General features: G+C 48.2%; 1 protein-coding gene across 5 annotated transcripts in view; it reads left to right on the forward strand.

Moving 5' to 3' along the window:
- Positions 1–12,887: 12,887 nt before the first annotated feature.
- DOCK11 (dedicator of cytokinesis 11) overlaps positions 12,888–22,493 on the forward strand; it is a 90,394-nt gene continuing 80,788 nt past the window's right edge. For all 5 annotated transcript variants that reach the window (XM_076346896.1, XM_076346902.1, XM_076346898.1 and 2 more), the window contains exon 1: positions 12,888–13,037. In XM_076346896.1, the coding sequence (XP_076203011.1) occupies positions 12,936–13,037 (102 nt within the window). In that variant the 5' untranslated portion in view covers positions 12,888–12,935. The remainder of the gene's footprint in view (positions 13,038–22,493) is intronic.

The raw sequence follows: 22,493 nt of genomic DNA on the forward strand, positions 1-22,493 counted from the left end.
GGATATCAGGCAGAATTAAGAGTAGTTATATGATAGTTTAGTGTGAGGAGGAGACTTCAAAAGTGTGTAAAGAATCCTCTCCTTCCCATTAGTGGAAGAATGAAGGCATGGAAAGGCAGGAAATGAGTCTCACTCTTCTTTTAATTGTTTTTTACCTAGCTGAATTTGACCATGAGTTTGTATAAAATTGTCTTGAACAAGAAAGGCACTTGCAAGGGGTATATCATTAGACAAAATAAATACAAAAATGGTACACGCTATATAAAATTATTTTCAGTTGACGCACTTGGAGTAAGTTTGACTCTCAGATTTGAAAATACCTGTATAGATGAGACAAGATAAACTCTCTCAAGATTTTTTTGTTACTTTGAGCTCCACTGAATTGACAGAAATGAGGAGAAGCACAAGAAGACATTTGGTTTGTGACTCCAAAAATGAGTTTCTCTCATAGGTTACACATGTCGAAGACTGTAATTGACTGTGATTCCTGTGAGCTGATCCCAGACACTTCTGGAGCTTGCTATAGACATTCTACATGTTTAGTGACAAATGCAAGCTAAGAAGCTGCATTGTGCAGTATGAACACCATCACTTTGCTTACAGGTACCATCCCTCTAGTGTCTTGGCACATATGGCCTTCCTGTCTCTGGAACTAGAAGCCCAGACCAGAGGAAAAGGCATATGGGCTTTGCATTGGTTTTTTTGGGGTATGCTATTTTTTCAGGTGTGCTGCTGTCCCATTCCTGCTTTCCCCATATTATAGAGAAAATAGCAATTGCAAAAATAAGTAATGAGTAACAGGAGGAGGGAGCGCTTCTTAGCTGGTAAGAAATGCAAATAAGAGGATGGGTCCAGGCCCAGCTTTTCAGAGTGACTGAAGACCTGGCTCCTGTCAACATGCAGTGTTTGATGTAGATTTGGGACTAAGTGGACTTTCAGGAGGGATCCTGCAACATTAATGGCGGGCATCTTGGCAGGTTGTTTTAAATGTTCTATGCAAACGGTCTCCTCTGTAACCTCTTAATGATCTGAATGTTTTGGGTTTTTTTGAAGATTTAAACATGACTGCTATGGAGACCTAAGTTGAACTGCAGTTTATCCTTGTAGCTGCCAGAAGCTCTATTAACAACAGGTCCAACACAACACCTTAAGTACTCAGGTGATCATAAAAAAAGGTTATTGTTGGTTTTCATTATCCAGGATCTTGTGCAGGCAGTAAACAAAGCAGATCTCAAGGAAGATGTTTGACTTCCATTTATCTTGGTGTTTAGCTTCTAGCACTCACAGTTCTGGTGCTCCTCTGCAGTGATCTAGTATTCTCTAAGCTTTTTCCCCAGTTGAACTGTGCTGCACATTTTTAATGGTTCAGAAATCAGTGCCTCTTTCCCTCTCCTTTGAAAAGTTGCATCAGTTAAGTGGTACTCCAGTCTGAGTGGTGGTGTGTCCTGTCTAATCTCGTCCACTACTGGGTCTTAAGGCTTGTCTGGTACCTTACACAACTGGGTTTTGCTTTTGTCTGGAGCCTCCAAGTTCTCCTTGCGGGTAAATGTCAGTTACTCTGCTGAGTCTGCTTTGTTCAGTCAAGTGCCTTCACTGTATATACATCAGGTAGTGCCCTTGCACTGGGAAGTGATGTCCCCTTGAACACGGGCAAAGCATGGGTGGAGGTCTGTTTAAATGAAGTTCCTCTCTGGACTGCTTCTTTCAAGGGCCTACTTAACCTTTTGTTCTTTAACAGAAGTTATGGACATCCATGTAATCAAAATTCTGCTTACAGAATATGATTGAGAATTCCCAGGAGGCAGAAGTGAGGAACTGCCATTGTACAGGACCCTGGCCCAGGCGATGTCTGAATTAACTTGGTCACTTCCCAAGAATCAATAAAACAAGTTGATTGGAGTGTCATAGATCACTTGAACTCTTCCCTTCAACACCTAATTTCTACTGTAACTGGCTTCTGTCAGCTACTTCTGGCAGCAAGCAGCTATGAATGGGAACAAAGCTGTTTCTCTACTACCTTTGTCTCTCTCAGTGCTGGGCATCAAGCCCAGTGCATGTGCAGAGGACAAAACCAACAGTTCAAGTAGATGAATAATGTTAAAATTGGATCTTTAAGTGCTGCACAAGTCATGTTTTCTCAACTTAAAAAGGGTGGGGGTATTTGTTTCTTTTGGTTGGTGAGATTTTTTTTTTGGTTTTTTAACTGAAAGCAATGCTGAACTCAACCACTAGCATGATGCTAATGCTATTAAATATAAGAACATTAGCCATAGACATGGCAGAATCCATTTATCAGGCACAGGGAAAGCTGCTGTATGCTTTTTTGCCTGCCATTAGCAATTTGCTGCACGCACGTTCAGGAAAACGTTGGAAACTGGCCACTCTTCAAACTTGATTCAAAGTGAACTTGCGAGTGTAAGTGAATGCTAAGCTGCTATCTTCTGAAGCAAACTTACATGCTGCTTTTTACTGGAATATCAAGCAATGCAAATTTATTTGTGTTTTGTCAATGTCTGTTTTCTATGTGTTTTCTCTCTCTAGTTATATATATGATAGGTATCTGTTTGAGAACTGCATATAAGCATGTTGCTTCATTTTGTGAGTGTGGAAACAGGCTGTAGGGAACTGTTGACTAGTTCTGAGGATGTGGTACTGGAGTTGTGGTTCCAGGTTCTATATGCTAATAGCTGCTACTTCTGCTTTCCTAGTATTTTGCTAACAGTATTGGCTTGCTGCCAAGATGCTGCGGCAGCTTTTCAGTTCACGTGATTAGAAACTGGTCATTTTTTCCTGCATGTGCTTTAGTGACAGTGCTTCAGGCTTCTGTGTGGAAATCTGATCAGAATATAATGCTAAGTAAATGGAGCACAAAAAACTAGTGAAGCCAAGTGCTACGTACAAAAGAACAGACAAAAGGCTATTCAGAAAAGGACCTGAGTACTTGTTTAAGCCTGTGGGTAAATTTTCCTTTAACTGCAGTAAGTGATGAGCATATGCTTAGAGCTGTGCAAATAAGTTTGTGCTTCCAACATCTGGAACTCCTTTGACTTTTGTAGGGTTCAGGCATAAATTTAAGCATATCCTTAAGTACCCTCCTGAATAAAGACTGTCATTATATTATGGTGATTATCAGAACAGCTTGTTACAGAATCACACAATATTCAAGGTTCAGGGAGACCTCTGGAGCTCTAGTCCACCCCCCACTGCTCAACCGGGGTCAGAGCAAGTTGCACAGGGCTATGTCCAGTTGGGCTTTTAATATCTCCAGGGATGGGCACTCCACAGCATCCCTAGGTAACCTGTCCCATTGTTTGACCAGCCTCACAGTAAGTGTTTTCTTGTTGTCTTTCATTCTTTTTCCACTTACTTCCTCTGGTTGTATACCTAAATGTCCTAATGCCATTTCTGACTTTTTAGTCCTACTGGGCTTTGCTTAGGTGAATTTGTGTCTAAGTTGTTCAGTTCTTCAACAGGCTCTGTTTTTATGGAAGTAACTGCTAAATGGTCTGACACAAAGCTGGGATCAGTGTTGGTCGGTGTCTTTTAACAGTCACTTCATTTTCATCTCTGGCTTTTCAGTGTTTTTAGCCTCAGAACTTAGATTCATGAAAATTTCTGAAAGATCTTGTGCAATATTTTTTCAAACTCAGCACTGCTGGAGCTTCCTCTAAACTGTTGTCAGTTAAAGGGTTCAACAGCTGGAGGCCTCGTTAGCTATTACAGTATGTACTTGCTCAGGAAAAACTCTTCTAAAACTTACTACAAATTCAGTAAGTTCTTACTGAGGTCACACTTCTTGCAAGATGTTATAGACATTCTGAACTGCATTATCCACAGTGCTACTCAGATTGTACTTGGATTTGCTTTGGGGAAATTTGTGAAAGGTGGGTTTTGAGACTGCAGTGGAGTTGTTTTTCCCCAAATTATATGGTGAGCTGGTAGGTTTTATGCTTGTACCCACAGTGATGATTTTTCTAGGACTGGAGATGAGCGCAGTGTCAAATGTTCTGTATTTCCCCAGTGTGTGTGCTATAGCTGCTAGGGTTGTCTGAGGGGAGGGCATAGACTCCTCCAAAAATACATAATATTTCTCTAGTTCTGTCATCTGTCACAGGTGTAGGTAAGATTCTTCTAACTTGCTACAAACCATGTCAGTATATTCCCAGTTATTATCTGGCTTTTTACCTTATAACAGAAACAGGTAATAATTGATGAGTGAATGTGTTCATTTAATTAAATTTAAATTTGTTTTTCTTTTTTCTCATAGTAAACTACTGGGCATTTGTGTTTAAAGCAGTCAAGCTTGGAAAAAATGTGATTTCAAATGAGAAATACGCTAATTCAGAGCAGAAACAGACCTTAAAGGCCTGTTGTACTTTGAAGAAAGAAAAACTCTAAGGAACACTTCCTATCAAATGTTGCTGGGCGTTCTAAAAATCATTAAGATTAGGTGGGCTTTTTTCTTAATTCAAAAGATATGGCAGCTGATAGGAGGACGTGCTTTTGGATCTCATTGTGATAGACAAAATTAATTGGGCACTGGACTGGGAGTTAGTGGTTGCCTGAGGAGCGATGGTCATGGCCTGAATAGTTTCATTGTGGAACAGCCAGTAACCTTGACAGCTGGTGCTTCAGATGGGTATTCTGCTTAAGCTGAGGAAAACTATAAAGAAAATTGATTGTGGGGACGAACTTGTTACCAGAATGGAATCTTTGCTTAGTTCTGTCCAGCCATTGCTTCTGTCTGCTGTCTGGGCACTCTTGCTCATTTGGACCTTTCCTGATACCCAAATGCTATTCATAAACCAGAAAAGCTTTTTAAAAAAAACATTTTTTTTTTATTTTTGGTGCACCTGGCTGTTGCCTGTAAGCATAAATAAATTTCTGTGGCATAGGATACAGTCTGAAGAGGGCAGCCACATAGGATGCTGGACTAATTCAAAGCACTGAACAATTTTTAAGTCAAGTACAGACCCAGACAACAGGCTGGCATTGTTCTATTCCATCATTCTGTTTTGAATCCAGATTTTTTTATGACAAAATGTTTGACTGTTAACCTTTGGCTCTGATGCCAACCCAGGAAATTCAGAATCCAGGTAGCATTTGACAATCCCTCTGTAATGTGAATTTCACATCAGACAACAGCAGGCTCTCTCCTCTAAGCTAACCTTTGATTTCCTTGATTAGGAATCTAATCCATGAATCTGTGTTTTCACAAGTGTGAAAATCTTCTAGTTACATTATCCAATTCAGTGGGGCTTGTGCTCCTAGACACTTGGGTGCCTTGAGAATAACATCTGCCTACCAAATCCTGAAGAACTGAAGTAAGCATGTTTGTCATCTGTGAAGCATGAAAGGTCATGGGCAAAAAAGAAGAAAACCACATCAGTGCTATCAACAGGTAGACTTAACCTCATCAGACCTCCTGACATGAGAACAGCCATCTTGTGAGACATGGGTGGGAGCTGCTGTCATACCTGCAGAAGTGCTCTGCTTTACTTTAGGACAGTGTCAGTTCTACTGATGCCACTGAAGCTAGGGAATTTTTTTGTCTCTGGGAGAGAGGGCTGCCTGCAAGAATTCACTGTACTGCCTTCTGTAGGAAAACTCCAACCAGCCACCATTGTTCTACCTCTGAGGAAAGATGTAGAAAGCTTGGGAGGGTAGTGGGGGTGCTGGCCAAGACTCAGGAATGACATGGAGTTCAGGAATAAATATCAATTAGAGCTTCTTTTATACCAGACCACGCTGCAAGCTGTTCTGCCTAGTTCCCTCATCTGTGATCAGCGCACTTCTGAATACTGTGATAGAGCCAGGTCCCTAAATCAACCAGTTCTTCGTGCCTACTTGACCTGCCTTGCCTCTGGGCTTGGTCAAACATTTGCCTATGGAAGCATCCCCTTCAGAACAGGACTTTAGCCCTGTTGCTGCCTTCTTGTCTTCAAGGTGAAGACAAAGCATTGTTCTGGCAGGGAAGAGCTCTGTAATGGATCTAGTGTCGTACGCAGACCCTGGAGTGTCACATTTACACAAGGCATTCAGAAAAGAGAATTGGAAAGGCCCAGACGACTCCCCAGCCTGCCATGGGCATAACCTCCTGGTATATGTTCCTGCACAAGGAGCAGGAGACCCACAGAGCTGCCCTTGTAGCTCCTTGCTTTTGCTGTCTGGAAACAGATATTCAAGAGCAGTAACACAGTTCAGAAATTTTGAAAAATGAGAGATTCTTATATTGGCCTGATTTAAGGGCAGTATTTCATGCTGTAGAGCATATTGCGAAATAAATCTATTTGAACGATCGTGACCCCTTCATACTGTTTTCCAGTTGGCTAGCATATCTGTACAAGGAAACAAATATCAAGGAGATTTTACCACTTTTTTCTTCTGCCTTTTCACACAGACTTGTCCTGTAAAATACTGGGCTGAGACCAGGCAGCAATGGCATTTTGACCTGAAGTGGGATGTCCAGCAGCTGTAGCAGCTGTATATCCTCCTCTTAATTGTTGTTGTCTTTGTCCAAGCTAGAGAGATGCTCCTGGGAGTTGTGTGAGATCTTAATAATCCTCTTGTGTGACAGTTACTGTAAATGATCTTTAAAGACTTTAAAGATAAATAGGGGAGTACTCATAAGCTGGATTCTGCTTCATTACCATACAGCATACTTCTTAAACCAAACCCTGTACTTTCATACCATCACTCCCATCTGCTTAGTTGTAATCCAGGATGCAGAAAAGAGGGCCAACATGAAGAAGAGTGTTGCCAGCAGTTCAAAGGAGGTGATCTTTCCCCTCTCCTCAGCACTGATGAGGCCACAGCTCGGTGGCCTCATCAGTGTGCAGTGCTGGGTTCCCCAATACAAGAGAGACATGGATATACTGGAGAGAGTCCAGCAAAGGGCTACTCGGATGATGAAGAGCTTGGAGCATCTGCCATGTGGGGAGAGCCTGAGAGAGCTGGGGCTGTTCAGCCTGGAGAAGAGGTGGCTTAGGGGGATCCTACCCATGTGTATAAATTCCTGACAGGGTAAAGACGACTGATGCAGACTCTTCTCAGTGGTATCCAGCGGAATGACAAGAGGCAATGGGCACAAATGAAATATAGGAAATTCCATTTAAACATAAGAAAAAGTGGGTTGGTTTTTTTTTCCTGTCAGGGTGGTCAAACACTAGAACAGACCCAAACCTCTGCCCCCTGAAGTGTTCTCTGATGGGCTCAATTTACCAGAAGTTGTTCTCGCACCAGGGAGAGTGTGTCTTTGCAATGCTCTGCTCACTAGGGTTAGGGATGTAGCCTGCACGGGCAGTGAGACAGCTGAGGCAGCGCTGTTGCTGCTGTGTATGACCATGTTTGTGAAGTGCTGGTGCAGGCAGCAGCTCTGCAGTAGCTGTCAGCACTCTCCACTTGTACAGTGAGCCCAGTAGGTTCCTGCTGGCCCTCTCCAACAACCATGTCTTGACCCCTCTCCCTTCCACTGTCTGAGTGTACAGAATACCTGAAGTGATTAGGGGAGGCTTTATCTCTGTCTAGCTCTCTGTGGCAGAAGAAAAAAATTAAGTCTCTTAAGAAAAATTAAGAAGGGGGGATTTAGAGATATACTGGAGTAGCTGTCCATCTAATTTGTAGTTCTGTATCTGAAAATAGTTAACACCAGGCGTGTCAGAAGCAGCATGTCTCTCAGTCTCATTTTCCTAAATCACATTTTATGATAAAGTATCTTATTTTCCAGGAACTAAACCTTGGGAGAACTTTGTATTTTGTTGAAGTACAACAAGTAAAAAATCTGGTGGCCACTGGGCCAATATGGTCTCTTTAAGGCTTATAGCTATGCTGAGGACAGCATGGTACATCAAAGGGATTCACGTTACTGGTGGTACCTCTTAGTGCTACTCCACTGACCCTTAGTGCAAGGAGGAGTTTACCCATGGTCCCTGCAGACCCTTGTACGCTCTTCCATGAAGGTGGATGCTGGTGGGAGCTCAGAGGATGCACCAGCAGCCGTGGACACAGTGTGGCTGCTGTGACTCCCACCCCCAGGAGCTGAGGCAGGCGAACGCAAGGAGCACAGCAGCCCTGGCACGAAGTGCAGCAGTGTGTGGTCCTGCTGAGTTGAGTGCTCACCTGGATGGTGCCCTTCTGGGAAAGGCAGTGCTTGGACTCGGCGTTCCTCCCGTCTTCGAGGAGCTGTGCCCGTGCAATCCTGGGTAAGTCAGCAGAGGGCAGCCTTTTAACAGCAAGGACTTTGTAGCCCTGAGTTAAGCACCGGTTTACTGCTGCACAGCTGGAGCATGCTCCCTTCACGGGCTAGAGAAGCCAACAGTAAGTAGCTGCTTATTGACAGTCCCATTGACACCTCTAGGGGTAAGTGACACGAGTCAGTAGACAGGACAGATGGCACATAGGGAATAACAGCAGTAGCTATGGAGTCCAAACGGCTGCTCTTGCCATATCCAGCCTTGCACAGCGTTTATAACTGTCCTGGTGCCAAACTGGACTTCTGAGCGCACCAGAAGTGCTGGCTGGCTGCACATATAGCTAAGGAGCGATGTCTAATCAGATCACCCAAAGACATAGTTTTTCCCTTGCTTTGACAGGAGGCATGAGCTACACCAAAAGCATTGCTTAAGGAGTTCTTCACTTGTGGACCCGGAGCAGTCTGTGTCTTGGCTTTGTTATCAAGAGAGGTAAATGCACAGATGTGATTATAAGGCCACATCTTTTTTTTTTTTTTTTTTTTTTTTTAAATCTTGAAGTATTTGAAATACATTAAAACATCACAGCTGTATCTCACAGGAATTTTGAAGCTGGGAAACTGAAGATGTAATGGCATTTATAATCCTATCCCTCCCAGCAAAAAAGCATGTCTGGGTCTGGGTTACTGAGTCCTGCAGGTTCACTGCAGGAACACAGGCCCCTATCCAACGGAGTGAAGCACTGGGATTAATCACCAGCTTATGCTTAATCATATAGTTAAGTGTTTTTCTGGGGTAGGCACATTTGGAGGTGATAAAAAGGCCCACAGATAACCAGTGAAGGCAGTGCAAAACAGAGGATTATTGTCTCATGATGTTAAGTGCCTTTTATCTTGGATGACTTGCGAGAAATTAAATTCTAAGCCTGCCACTAACACTTCAACTCATTTGGGAGGTTTTCAGAGCTGGTCCAGGAGTCCCCTATGTATGGTTCCAGACCTTATATCAGCATCAGCTGCAGACTGATAAATGTTAGCCAAAAAAATTGATTCTTCCTTAATGCATCCTCTGTGCTATAGTGCTACTGGTAAGTGGGAAGGATTCTACTATCGTTCTAATACGATGTCCTGTGCAAATTTTGTTTTCTCGTAGTCTGTGCTGTCCACCAGATCTGGGGAGAAGGCGGCAGGAGAGCTGTTTCGCCCATGTTGGCTATACCTTCCAGCGTGTTTCCTCACTGGTCACTGCAAGCTGGTGCTGCTGGTCACCCTCTGATCAGCCAGGCAGGTGTGGATGTCCCTGATGGCTTGGGAAGCAAACCCCAGATGGTCTGAAGGCTGGAATGGATGTGGTTAAGAAATTAACTTTCTAGAAAGTCATGTACAGATGTATATGTCTCCTTTTGCAGTTGTCTTGGGTTGCCTGACTATGCTGTTTTCTCTGGGAACATTAAGAATTCCGGGATGAAAAGATTGTCTGTAGTGTGGCATCATCCCTCCCTTCCTTTCAAATCTCCTCCTTGGCTGCTGGCTGAAGTAACCTGGACAGCTCTTTGCCCACACCCTGATATTGTGGGTTTTCACCATCAACACACGTAATGCAAAACACTGAAATTTCCACTGCTTTTCTAGTGTCATGTCATTAATTCCATGCTTGCTGTAAGGGTGGTTCAGTTTTTTTAAAGTTGATAGTCAAAGTCAAAAGCTGCTACAGGCTGGGAGTTTTGGATCAGCCGAGAGTTCCCTTTTGCCTGTGAACTCCATGTTGTTTCAGCAGATCCACTTCTCTTTTTTTTTTTTTTTTTTTTTTTTTTTTTTTTCTTCTGAGTTGATATTTATGTTTTATTGAAGTTTCCTTTTGGTTTGGGTGGGTCATAAAGCCTGGCCAGTAGCAGGGCACATTTCTGTTGAATTTGATTCTTTCCTCAGAAAGAAGAATTCCCTGTTTGAACTTGGTGAGTAGAGAGTGACAGACAAAGGAAGCGGGAAGAGCTGCCTGTCCTAAAGACAGTCTCAGCCTGCAGCAAAGACTCTTTCTTCAGAGAATCTGGTGTTCATTGCTGTTCCTGGGCTTCTAATAAGTGCATGTGCCTGGGAAAAGGGCAGTCAATCCATCAGCTGGAGCCCATCAGCTGGAGAGCCTGGTGCTCAGGGCTCTTGACTGAATCTGCTAAAGGCAAAAGAGAAGCTGCAGTTGTGTACATGGGAAGAAAACAGAAGCGATTTCAATGATGCTTATGTTTTGGAAAGGCCTGGGATCAAAACGACATCGGGCACCTGAAGGCTCTAGTCTCAACGAAGAGGTGAAAATGGTAGCACAGTTGAGTCTGTGAGTTCCCCATGGCAGGCTGAGTTCAAGAAAGTTTGGTTATCTGAGGCAGTGCAATTCCTCAGCACCTCCAGAATGCCCCTGCATGTTCTTGGTGCCTTTCTTATGCTGATAAACCATTACTGGCCTTTCTTCCCTATGAAAAAGGAGATGAAAACCACAGTCTTTGCAACCTTGGGCTTGTCTTGTCACAGTGGTGCTGTGGCTGCTGTTGTCTTGCCTTAGTACTCCTTGTGCTTGAGACTCTTATTCTGATGTTTGGTCTTCCTGAGAGGGAGTCACAGCTTTCTGCATGTTGTTTTCATGTGATGTGCCTTCCCATTGCTTCTGTTCTCCTTTTTGTTTTCATGCTTAGCTCCAAAAAACAGCCTCACTGTTCACTGCTTTTCCGTGGCTGCTTAGCTCAGTTGAGTAGGATGCTAATGGGCAGCTGATCAGATGCAGCCCCTCGCTGGCACCAAACCAAGCTCATAACCTTAGTAGGAACTTTTTGCTTCTGACTGGACAAACAAGGGATGGGTGCTCTAGGGATGATTTTATTTCTTGTCAAGTGACCCGTCACAGCACTCTTCTCAGCCCCTTGGCAAAATCTCTGGTTTTCAGAGCTGTTCCTAATGTAGCAAACCGAAGGCAGAAATGGCACTGCCATTAAGTGTTGGCCTCTGATCACTGGCGTTGTGCTGGCTTGTGCTCTCCTGCAGTGCCCAGCATGCTCTGAGGAACCACAGGGGCCAGGGCTCTCCCCAGCAGGCAGGATGAACGGGGCTACCCCATTCTGTGACAAGCATCGTTGTGTTACCTGTCCTCTCGTGGCCAGGTGAATGAGACCTGATGATTTTACTTACCAGTATAGCCATAGCCCAGTTCACCACAGTGCAGTTGCTGGAGCTGTATGGTGTGACGATTTGAAGCGGTTGGTAAAATCTCTGCAAGAATGTGCATGGGTGTAGGGATAAGGAACTGAACCTCAGTGCGCTGCAGCTGGAATTGTGTGTCACAATGGGTTTTTGCTTCTTAATTTAGACAGATTTGGAAAAGCTTTGTGGTTGTGAAAATGCTAATTCTCCAGCTCATAAACTCTCTTTTTTTTTCTGTCCCTCATCAAATAGATATTTGATAATTAACAATAAGCTTTTAGATTTTTTTGCCTCTTGTGTAAAAAATCAGAGCAATGTTTAATATGAAATGGTGTCTGCTGCCCCTTCAGTGAACTGCTAAAAAGCAGAACAATAACTGGCTTGCATGTTTTAGAAGTCACAAATAACATTTTGAATGGTTTGGATCATAATAGCTGTATTCATTACCCCATACAGATCGGCTCTCATAATCGAAACAATTTCTCTATATGTTGTGTGACTTACTGCATGCCTGTAATTCCAAGGAGGTCCTTGTAGATAGTATTTAATCAGCCATATGGCACAATATGTGTAAATTCCTTAAGAGTACGACTACATGGCAACTCTATCCAATCTTGCTGTAAGGACAGCACACAATAAAATAGGTAAAAAGACTTAAAAGTAAGGCTTTGATGTACAAAACAAAGGATCAGTGGCTCTCTCTACCTCTGTTATAATTTCAAAATCACCATCCTTAAAAACAGTGCACAATGACAAAGTAACAAGGACTAGGAATTAACTTCAGTCCTAAGGAACCTTCCTTCCATGCATATCCTTACTTCTTGCTTTTGCAGCCAGGCAGGCACATGGGATCACGGCTTCTATCATCAAAGCACTTTCCTATAGCAAACCCTATAGGTTAGATATGCTCAGTAATAAGAGCTTAGCCTTACAGGAGCACAGCTAGTGTAGCAGGGACACACCTTGGGCAGAGCTGCATGGAGAGCACCAGTCCAAACAGACTGGTGCCCTAGTTGGCACTGACCCTCCTGGGGGGTGGTGGTGTTATAAATGTCCAGTACCTTCGTCTGGAGGCTGGCTGCGTTTGGGTGAGCCCCAGCACCAGTGTGCCCTTGCTGGGCAAACTGCTGCTGCGTCCCTGGAGCTCCACCAAGGGAGCATCCCCCGCAGCTGCGGTGGGGCCGGGGAGCACCTCCCCGGAGCAGGCACGGTCTGGCAGTGCCCCCCCTCCCCGGGGGCTGCTGGCTGTCTCCGGCAGAGCCCCAGCCCGGGCTTTGTGTGCCGGAGCGGGGCGGGTGTCCGGCGGAGGGAGGAGAGGCGGGGAGGGGGAGCGCGGCACACGGGGCGGCCGGCCCCGGGGCGGCACCTGCTGCGGGGACAAAGCGGGGCCGGGCCGGGGGTCGGGGCGGGGCGGGCCGAGCAGGGGCCCTCCCCGGCCCCGCCCGCCGCCCAGCGGCCCCGCCCGCCGCCGGCCGCGCCCGCCCGCCGGCAGGGAGGCGGCAGCCCGCGGCTCGGCTCGGCTCGGCTCGGCCCCGCAGCGGTCGGCGCGGACCATGTCGCCATGTCGGAAGTGAGGAAGTTCACGAAGCGGCTCAGCAAGCCGGGCACGGCCGCCGAGCTGCGGCAGAGCGTCTCGGAGGCGGTGCGCAGCTCCTTCGTCCTGGTGAGCGCGGCGGGGCTCGGGGCGGCTCGGGGGGCGCCGCGGCCGGGAGCCCCGCCCGGCCCGGTCCGGCCCGGCCCGGCGGTACCTTGGGCAGCTCCCGGGCGGGGCCGCGCCCGGCCCGCGGGAGCGGCGGCACGGCGCCGGGCGGGCAGCGGGGAGGCGCCCGGCAGCGGCTGGGAAGGCGCAGAGTTGGGCAGGGGATGCGCAGGGCGAGGGAAGAGGCAAAGGAAGGGGCTGGGCGGGGGATGGAGAAGGGGCAGGGCCAGGTCGGGGCTGGGCAGAGCAGGGGATGCGCAGGGCACGGCTGGGCAGGGGTTGGGAAGCGCTGGGCGAGGGATGGGCAGGGCGCGGCTGAGCAAGGGACGGGATGGGGAAGGGCAGGGCAGGGGCAGAATTCCCTCTTTGGGTTCCCCTCCGTATGTGTTGTGTCACGCCATCCCGCCTTCCAGCCCGCGTGCCACCTGCCGTCACCGTGCCTGCCTGAGCGCGGTTCGGAGATGAGAGGATCGCAGGGAACCGGCACTTACACCGCCTGGGGTTAGCTAGTGCTGGTGTGGCGGGAGCAGGAATTAACGAGGATCTGTCCGTGCAGGGCATTGAGCAAACGGGTAACGGAGCTCACCCTGCATAGGGTGCAGGCAACATAAAACTGGCAAATAAATGGGGCAGGACTGAAGGGCGCGGCCTGGCAAGGTGAGAGAGAGTCACGGGCATTGGCGTAAGCCGGGAGTCCGATGTATCCCGGGAATCACGCTCAAATGTCTGGGGTGAAGGTCACGTGCTTTATCAGATGCATTTCATCCCTGCATGTGGGATGCTGCAGCAGGTTGTCTTTGTTGTGCTCGCAGCTGTGCAAACGTTAGCTGCTGTACCCTGGGTGGATGCTGGGGTCAGTTCACAGCTTCCCTGGGCTTTGTTGGATGTATTTCACTGTTGCTCATTGAATTACTCTAGCATGTAATCAACTTTGACCTTGACTTTGATGGAAGGTTAGTCAATGGGATATGGAGAAAGTGCAGTACAAGTTCAGTGAATAATTCCTATTAGTTGTCTACTCCCAGATTAAATGGCATGTGCTGTTAAATAAATAGAGGATTTTAAGCAATTCTTTCAAGAACAGAGTTTTCTTGTAAATGTACTGATTTCTAAAACTGAAAAAAGCCACGGTGATAATCCAGTCTGATTTCCGGGTGCCGTGGCTATTGCTTCCTATGTGCAGTTGTTCAGGGATCCTTATGGGCTCCCGTGTGATTTGCTTTCCCTCTTTCATCAACAATACATAGGGACAAATGCTTTGTACAAGCTGATGGAACCTCTCATTAAACATGAAATTGTTTGTATAGGTCCTGAAGAGCTTTGGTATCCTACAGGCAAATGGTTACTCGGTGCCTGTGCCAGGTGCTTTCTGTCAGAAAGGGAAGGGATGGGTGGGACTGCAATAACTAAAACCTTGACAGCAACCCAAAGGAGCCGGCAGAGTCCAGTATCCATCAGCAGCCGCTCTCTTTCTGATCCTCTCTAGGGTTTCATTGCCCACACTGTCCCTGCCAACATCTCTCTCTTTCTGACAGGCAAATCCCCCAGAGCTGCTGTGCTGCTTAGTGTGTTTGCAGCCAAGCGCCGGAGGAGGGTGAGCGCAGGTGTCTCTGATTCCCAGGTCTTGGCAGAGTTTCCTGCTTTCGACAGTTCAGCACCAAGGGATAAATCCCAGCACTCCTGCATCACTAGGAAGAGCCATAAGACACTGCAGTGTTCAGGGAGCAGGGAAGGAGGTGGCATAAGCTTATAGGACTGTCTCAGATGGTACTTTGGCTGCCCTCAGTGATTAAGGATGGGGTTCATGCTTTCCAGGTTGCTCCAAGAAAAAGGTGGTTCCTCTCCATCTACCAGGTCATCGTCCTTGCGAGGAAGGGATGTCTATGCGCTGGTGTGCTGGCTGTCGGGAGGGTGGAGAGGGCATCCTGGGAAACGATGGCGGGGAGTGGTGGAGAGAGGGGGAGACTGAAAAGCCATAGTTTCTGATCCTCCTCGCAAGGCGAGGCTCAGTCTTGGCGCTGATGAGCTGGGCAGCTGCAGAGCGTGGTGTGAGCGCATCCCCTACCCGTCTGCCCCCTCCTTGCCACGGGAAAAGTGGGGGAGACCAAAGGCCCCAGCATCAGGTGTGTGCCAGCAGACTGCAGTCCCAGCTCTGCCTCACCCTGGGGCAGTGCTGAGCTCACTGGTGCCCCTGGGAGGCAGGGGGTGGTCAATGAGTATGTGGGGAGCAGGGGCTGGCGCTTGCTAAGTGGATGGAGCACGCTGGCAGCGTGCGGTGCGGTGTGTCAGGAGCTGGGGCTTTCTGGCAGTCTGAAGCAGACTGGAGTCGCACTAGGGACCTTGCCTGGCAGGATCCTATCCCCTTCCTGCAGCCTGGACACAGCAGGTGATGTCAAGTCAATAAAAGCATGTGAACAGTTTAATAATCCCCAAGACCCTGGAGACACCCTGCCTGTCCCTCGGTGATCCTGTCAGGTACCTTGGCTGTCTGCTTGCCTCGGGGCAATCATAGCTGAAACCACAGGTATCTGTGGTGGTGAGCATGGATGAGATGAACAGGTGGGGAGCAGAGTTAATGCTGCGGGTACCAGAGCACATAACTTCATCCACAGGAGGAGTGGGCACTATAGGGCTCTTTCAATGCCTATAGATTGAGCTCAGCATTTTGGGCATTCAAGGCACTCCCTCAAGACAAGGAACTGTCTGGAGTAAGAAGCCATTTGTAGTCAGTGAATGAAATACTAGTAAACGAAAACGTCTCAGTGAGGAAAGTTTTTAAAATCATGGAAGCAGTCAGCGTGTATAGAGCCATAATTTGTGCGTTAAAAGAGACACATCTCCAGCCAGGAGCGCTGTGCTCCTGCACGGCCAGCCTGAGCAAGTGTGATGCCTGGTATGATGCAGCTCCAAAACTGCTGTCCTGCAGGTGCAGTGAAGCTCATGTCATCTTTTTTCTGTTCCTGGTTTTCCATTTATGCTTGTCTAGCACCAGGAGAATAGTTACGCGTCTCTTTGGTTTGCAAAGCTGGAGGGAAGTTGGTGGGAGTTTGGTCGGTGACTTCTGGCAGGGCTTTGCTCCTTTGTGCTTGTGAAAGGGAAGCGTTGGATACGGTGGTGGTCGGACATCAGCAGCAAAGGGAGGTTGTCCCTTTCCGAGGTGTCCTGGGGTACCCGTGTCCCACCCATTGCCCTTTGGCTGCTAGGATGCAGTCAGTGCTGCTCCTGTCGTGGTATAAGTGGAGCTGTAATCCGGAGCTGTAGCAGCGAAAGTAAGCGTAGGCTGTGGTGGGGAGCTCAGAGGCACTTTGGTCCCCATGGACGGGGAAGGATGAAGTGCAGCTTTCACTTGGGGCTCTTTTGTTTCCTCTTACTGCACTGGCGTTTGCAGCATCCCGGCTGTTGTTCTGGCCTTGCATCACGTTCACAGATGGGCTGTGTAAGGGATGTCTTGGCGAGGAAAAGGAGTTCAGCAGGAATCCTTTGAAAGCACGCACAGCCCTGCAGAGCGGAGTTGGGAGCACCGGGAGTGCCGCAGGCAGCCAGGGTGTGTGGGAACCCTGGTTCTCTCTGTGCACTTTTCTTTGCAAAGCTGTAGGGCAAATTGTATCAATTTCAGCTTTGAATGGTCCCTGGTACGTGCTACTGATTATAACTCATGGATGGAGTTTTGGCAAAATAACTGACAAACAGGGTCACTGTTTAAATAAACAGACAAATTTAGCCAAAGCATTAACTTGGCAGGTAGGATAAATGACACACTAAACGATGAAGGAAAATTTTAAGATTAGGTTAAAGAGAGGAACAGTCAAAGCCTAAGCGTGATAACTTAAACCATTCTTAACCAAGAGATTACCTGCAGCTTAAACCTCGGGGCACCAACAGTAAAATACGGCGTTAGAAGTGCAACTTCAGAGCCAGAGTACAAAGTGCTGATGATACCTGGGAGAGACATCTAGGCTAGACCTCAAGGAGAGCAGCCAGGGACCTTTGGCAGTGGATAGACATGGGTGATTTTGGCTCAGACCTTCAGTGCAATCTCCCTCCTCCCATCCTCTCCACGCTCAGGATGTTGCTGAGTATTAATGGGAAAGTCACACGGCAAGGCAGGAGAAACCTGCACCGAGGCGCTGGCCGACACGGGACCTGGGCAGCCGCGGGAGCGTTGCAAGATGGAGCTCAGGCCTTGCCAGCAGGATGCACACACGTGCTCTGGTGTGTGGTCCCCTGGTCTGACGGAGGTGCCTGTGCACCTCTCTTTCACCCCATCTTTGCTTTCCCCCTGAAAGTGTTGTGGGACATTGTAGAGTTGAGCAGTTGAAGAGCACACATGCGTGTAAATGAGATCTGTAATCTTGGACCTTCTGGCACTGCCAGGAAAATAGCAAAGGCTCTACCTTCTGCCTCAGGACCCGAATCAGCTGCACATGGTCACTTGTTTCCCTGTGTGGATGTAAGGCCAAGGCTGAGCCAGAGCCTCCCTGTGCCTCCCCTCTCTCTTTGGGAACTCGGCAGTGGCTGGGCCCCCGCAAGGAGAGGGCTGTGTCTCAAGCCAGTTGCAAGTTTTCCAAAGGTGGTGTTCTCTGTGTTGTGACAGAGAAATAAAATGTGGGGGAGACATGACCTCAGAGGAGCAAGCACTTGACAAAACCCAGACAATCCATCTTCCCGCAGTGCTGCCAAAACTAGTCATCTGGTGGCAATTTTAAGTCTCCCACAATTACTCTGATTTTCTTTAGATCATTTCTATACAGATTAACTGAAGATACATGTACTGCTTCGCCATAGAGATTTACAAAGGATGCAGACCCAGAGCATCTTATCTGAGAAGGAGCAGCTGCAAAGGATTTGCCCACATTGAGTGTCAGCCAGCCCAGTGGTGCATCCCCGGGCACCCCAAGGCACAGCTTAGTGGCACCCAGGCACGCTCACAGCTCTCAGCCACACGTCTGCCAGCACATGAACTCCCAGCAATTGCAGTGTGGGAGAACCTCTGCCTGCAAACAACTGCATTGATTCTTGCCATTCAGAGGTATTCAAACCGAGTGTCTGCTCTCCTGTGTTACGTGGTGCTGTGGGATGTGCTCCCTGAAACCTCAGTGTGAGACGGTGGGCAGCGTGCCAGGAGAAGATGGGTTTTGTTTGATCCTGGCTGGGCTGGGCTTGTATGGGTGGCTCAGTTTCAGGCAGATGCAAAAAGGAGATAAAAAGCTCCTTAACGGCGATATTAAGAAGGTTTTGGCTGGAGACAAAAAGGCATTTTGTTCTTTCTGTGGGTGTTTTTCAGCTTAAACTATATTATTAGTGTCTGAATTTATACTCATGCAGAGGAAATCAGCTTTCTACATCCTCTTTTAATAAGCTAAATTCACTTTGATCAATGTGAAGACTGTTTATATGCAGCGTTTGTAGTGATCTTGGTGTTCAAGAGAGACACAATATATGCATGTTCCCCCTCGGGTGTAGTCAATATGCTGTGTTCGCATAATTTACATAGAAGAAGAGACGTATATGAGACATGGGAGGAGATTCTGTCCCTGCATAAGTGGGTGGGAGTTTTGCTGTCGGTTCAGCCAGGGCAGGTTTTGCCCGCTGTGGCAGGGTACCTCCGGAGTTGGCCACCACAGCTCGCTTGGGTGACTTCTGTGGAAGTGCTTACGGAGAAATTATTGCTTACAGGGACTTATTCAAGAAAACACTTAAATGCATTCTTAAAATTAATCACATGCTTTCCTGAATTGGGGCTCGTGTGCTGTAAGGGGCTGAATTTAGCTCAGCGTTGGCTGAGTGCTGTGGCGTGGCCCTGGGCGGTGCATGCCGTGGAAGTGGCCTGGTTTGCTCCTGCCTGAGCACACACTGGTTGTGCGGTGGATGAAGAGCACCGTTTTATGGAGAGGAGCAAGGCCCCAAGTACACTGTGCAGCTATTTGGGGCCACTTAGCAAATCTCCGGCATGTCTCCTACAAATACCCAGTCCAGAAGAGATGAAGCAATACCTTGGTCCCCCACGCATGCCTGTGTGCTGAAGAATGGGTACTATAGGATGAGCTGTAGTCAATGCATCCATTTCTTGAGGTTTTTGGAGGCTATGACAAGCTTTTGATGAGCACTGAATCTTATCCTTCCCAAGGCATCATTTAAATATGTGTTCTCCTGCCCATTATAGGAAAGCTCTAGGAAGAGAGCAAAGCATCCAGCCCTTACACGCGTGTGCATATACCTCTTATCACATTTTGCTAGCCTTGTGGCCAGGGTTTTAGCACTTGCTGGGCAAGGCTGAGAGTGGTTTGTTCTGTGCCAGGGACAGTGTCATGAAAATGCAGGTGCCCCTGCATTGACAACATCTGCCCTGACCTGCCACCATCAATGCAGTGAAATGCCTGGAACAGATGGTTGGTGGTGGTGCCTGCAGCTAATGCCAGCAATGCGGTTGGGGATTCGGTGCATTCAAAATGCAGTGAGGGGATGGCTCTCAGGCTTTGTTTCAGCCTCTTCTGGTATCTGGAGATACTGGCAGAGACACCCCACCCAGGACCAGGAGCGTTTGAACCTCGACTACCTGCTGTAGTGCATATTGTAGCATCCTTTTATATATGCAGCTTGGTGGCTCTTACAGCATTTCACTTAGCCCTTTGCACACTGATTTATTATGTCTAATGATGCAAAATTACACAAAGCTTTTGACATTTCTGTGGCCTGAGAATGCAAGTCACAGTCACACACAGCAGCTGAACAGCAGCCAGGCTTGGGGCACACGTGTGATTTAGCTTCCCTGGTTAATTAGCCTCCTCACTCCTGTTCTGTCCAAGGAAGAAAAGGGTAGTTTCATATGCCTTTGTGGGCATTGCTGTCATCTCAGAAATGCTGGAGTATGTTTCCCTGCCACCATCTCCCTCCATCTCTTTCATTCCCTTAAAAAGTACAAATCAAAGCTCTCCCTTGCTGGCTCCTCTTTCCTTCAGCACAGACCTGACTTATCTTTACAGCTTTTTGCTGCCTCCCGCTGCTTCTCTAATGGGGTCAGGTCTGCTCGTTCCTGACCCTTTTCTCACCCCTCTCTCCTTTCTTGCTGAAATGCAATTTTTTCTCTCCCCTATTAATATCTCCTGCCATGGGGCTATCCCTGGGGAGCGGCTGCAGCTGGAAGGAGACCCTGCCTGTTTCAGTCCAGAGCGCTCCCTGCTCCATCATCCTTCTCCTGGCTCCATGCTGGGTGACATCCCCACCGCAGCTTGTTCCCTTCATCCCCAGAGCAGGGACACTGCATGGGTGCAGCCAGAAAGATGACATCTCTCCTGTGCAGTATTAGGACCTGGTCATGTCAAAGTGCCGTACGTTACTCTCTGTAACCGCCATATATATAACTGTATTTTGGCAGTGGTCAGGAGCCTGGGATGTGGGTCGGAGCTGCACTGCAGTGTCTGTGTGGAGCAGGGCACATCTCCCGGCAGGTCTGGAGGAAGCCATGGCTCAGGATGGCGGCTGGCCCTATGCCTGCCAGGGCTCTGCCAGCGCTCTGCCAGCCTGCCAAGCCCGTGGCTCTGTGGCTCAGCCCTTGGGGACACAAGGTTAGCTGGAGCGGGGACTCGAAGGAAGTGTTGTGCCAGCTGGAAAGGGGTGGAGGGGCACAGGGAGACGAGAGGCTTGGCAGGGGCTGGGTTTATGATAGGGGCAGGTAGGAAAGGCACGGTCAGGAGAGGAGAAAGGAGCCTTCATCTCTTGGAAGGAGATGGTGGTACTGCTAGGGTGGGCTGAATGCCCACAAAGCTGGTTTTCAAGGAGGCAAACCCAGCTGCCAACAGACAGCCGCTTTCCGTGGCAGTTTGGGGGTCCAGGAAAGTTGCATTCAACTCAGACAGGTTTCCCTCACAGTTCTGCCTTTTCCTCTGTGCCTGGGGAGCCCTAAGCACTCCCTCGTCCCTTTGCATAATGCTGGAGCTTGTATGGATGTCTTCATCTGGGGGAAACTTTGAGGTGCTTCTGTCAACAATGGCATTTTGACTGCGGGTGGGTTGAAGCGTTGCAGAGCCCGTCCGTTGCAGAGCCCGTCCGTTGCAGAGCCCGTCCGTTGCAGAGCCCGTCCACAGGCCCTCCTGTGTTTGCTGGGAAGAAAAGAGTTTAACTTTGCAGTCGCTGCAGCCGTCTGCACCTGCGTCCAATGCCTGCAGCCTGAAGACAGAGCATAGATGGGGGCCTGAGACAAACAACTTCCTGAGCTGATTAAACCACCACTGACATCTCTGGGGTTTGACTTCACTGCTGGTGGTGTTTGCTGTATTGCTAAGGCAACCCAAAACCGTCTTGCGACTTCCTGCGCCGTTTTTCCCCGGCGTTGCTGTATGGGCTTGGGCAAGTCGCTTCACCGTTGCCTGGCTTGCTTTGTGCCTCAGTGAAGCCGAGGAACGTTTCGCCTGCTCGCCTTCGGGGAGGGGCTGCGCAGTTGGCTTGGCCCCACGCGCAAGTGGTTTCTTGAGTGAAAAACAAGAGTTTTTAAGAGCAGGCAGGAAAGGGAGGGGTTCTGCTTATGTGCAATTAATTGCTTTAAGATGTTCTGAAGCTGGCTATTCTGGAACTGGATACTAAATATAAAACTGATACTACATAAATAAATGATGAAATACCAGTGACATCTGCAAAGCACTTTGGGATGCTCCAGTTAAGAACTATATAAATAACATGTATTACTGTCATTGTAATTACTATTTTCCTTTTTTAGCATGCCTGTGCTTACAGAATGTTTTGAGAAGTCGTATCTGGCAGAAATTCAGCTGTCCCATAGAAACCAGTACCCTTTTGCCAATTTCTATTAATGCTATTATTTTCAGAGGAGAAAATCAAAGCTGTGCTGTGTTTTCATATCTCTCATGCTCTGCGGCAGATGCTCAGCTGGATGCAGGTGCAGCTCCGCTGACGTAGAGCTACACTGATCCCTCCCTCTGCTCCTCGTGCAGAAGGGCTGGATTTGAGCCAGGATATACCTGTGCGGGCAGGGACACATGGGACTTCAGGTGTTGTATCTGGGGACTGGAGATGCCGTGGCAGTCTGTACTGAGCTGTCACTGATGTCTCTCACACAGAAGCACTTGGTGATCCTGAGGAAGGTCAGGGCGCAGAGGACAAGGGTGCTGAAAGCAATCTCAGATGCTTGCCCTAATTCACTGCCCTGTGCAGGAGCGGTGCTGGATCATCTCCAGTGTGTGCTTATGCCAGAGATGGGCCATGCCCCCAGCTACCACCCGCCTCTGACGGTGCTTTTCCTATTGACTCTGCACTTGTTCAGGGCATCCTTTTCAGAGGTGATATGTGAAGGTGAAGTGCACGTGGGCTGGAGCGGCGGCACTGCCTCCCAGCCTGGGCCACCACAGGTTGGCTGTGAACTCTCACTGCTTCATTGCAATGCTGCTGCTTTCTGACGGCTGTTTC

This window comes from Aptenodytes patagonicus, chromosome 9, assembly GCF_965638725.1.
Source record: "Aptenodytes patagonicus chromosome 9, bAptPat1.pri.cur, whole genome shotgun sequence".
In the NCBI taxonomy this organism is placed as follows: Eukaryota; Metazoa; Chordata; class Aves; order Sphenisciformes; family Spheniscidae; genus Aptenodytes; species Aptenodytes patagonicus.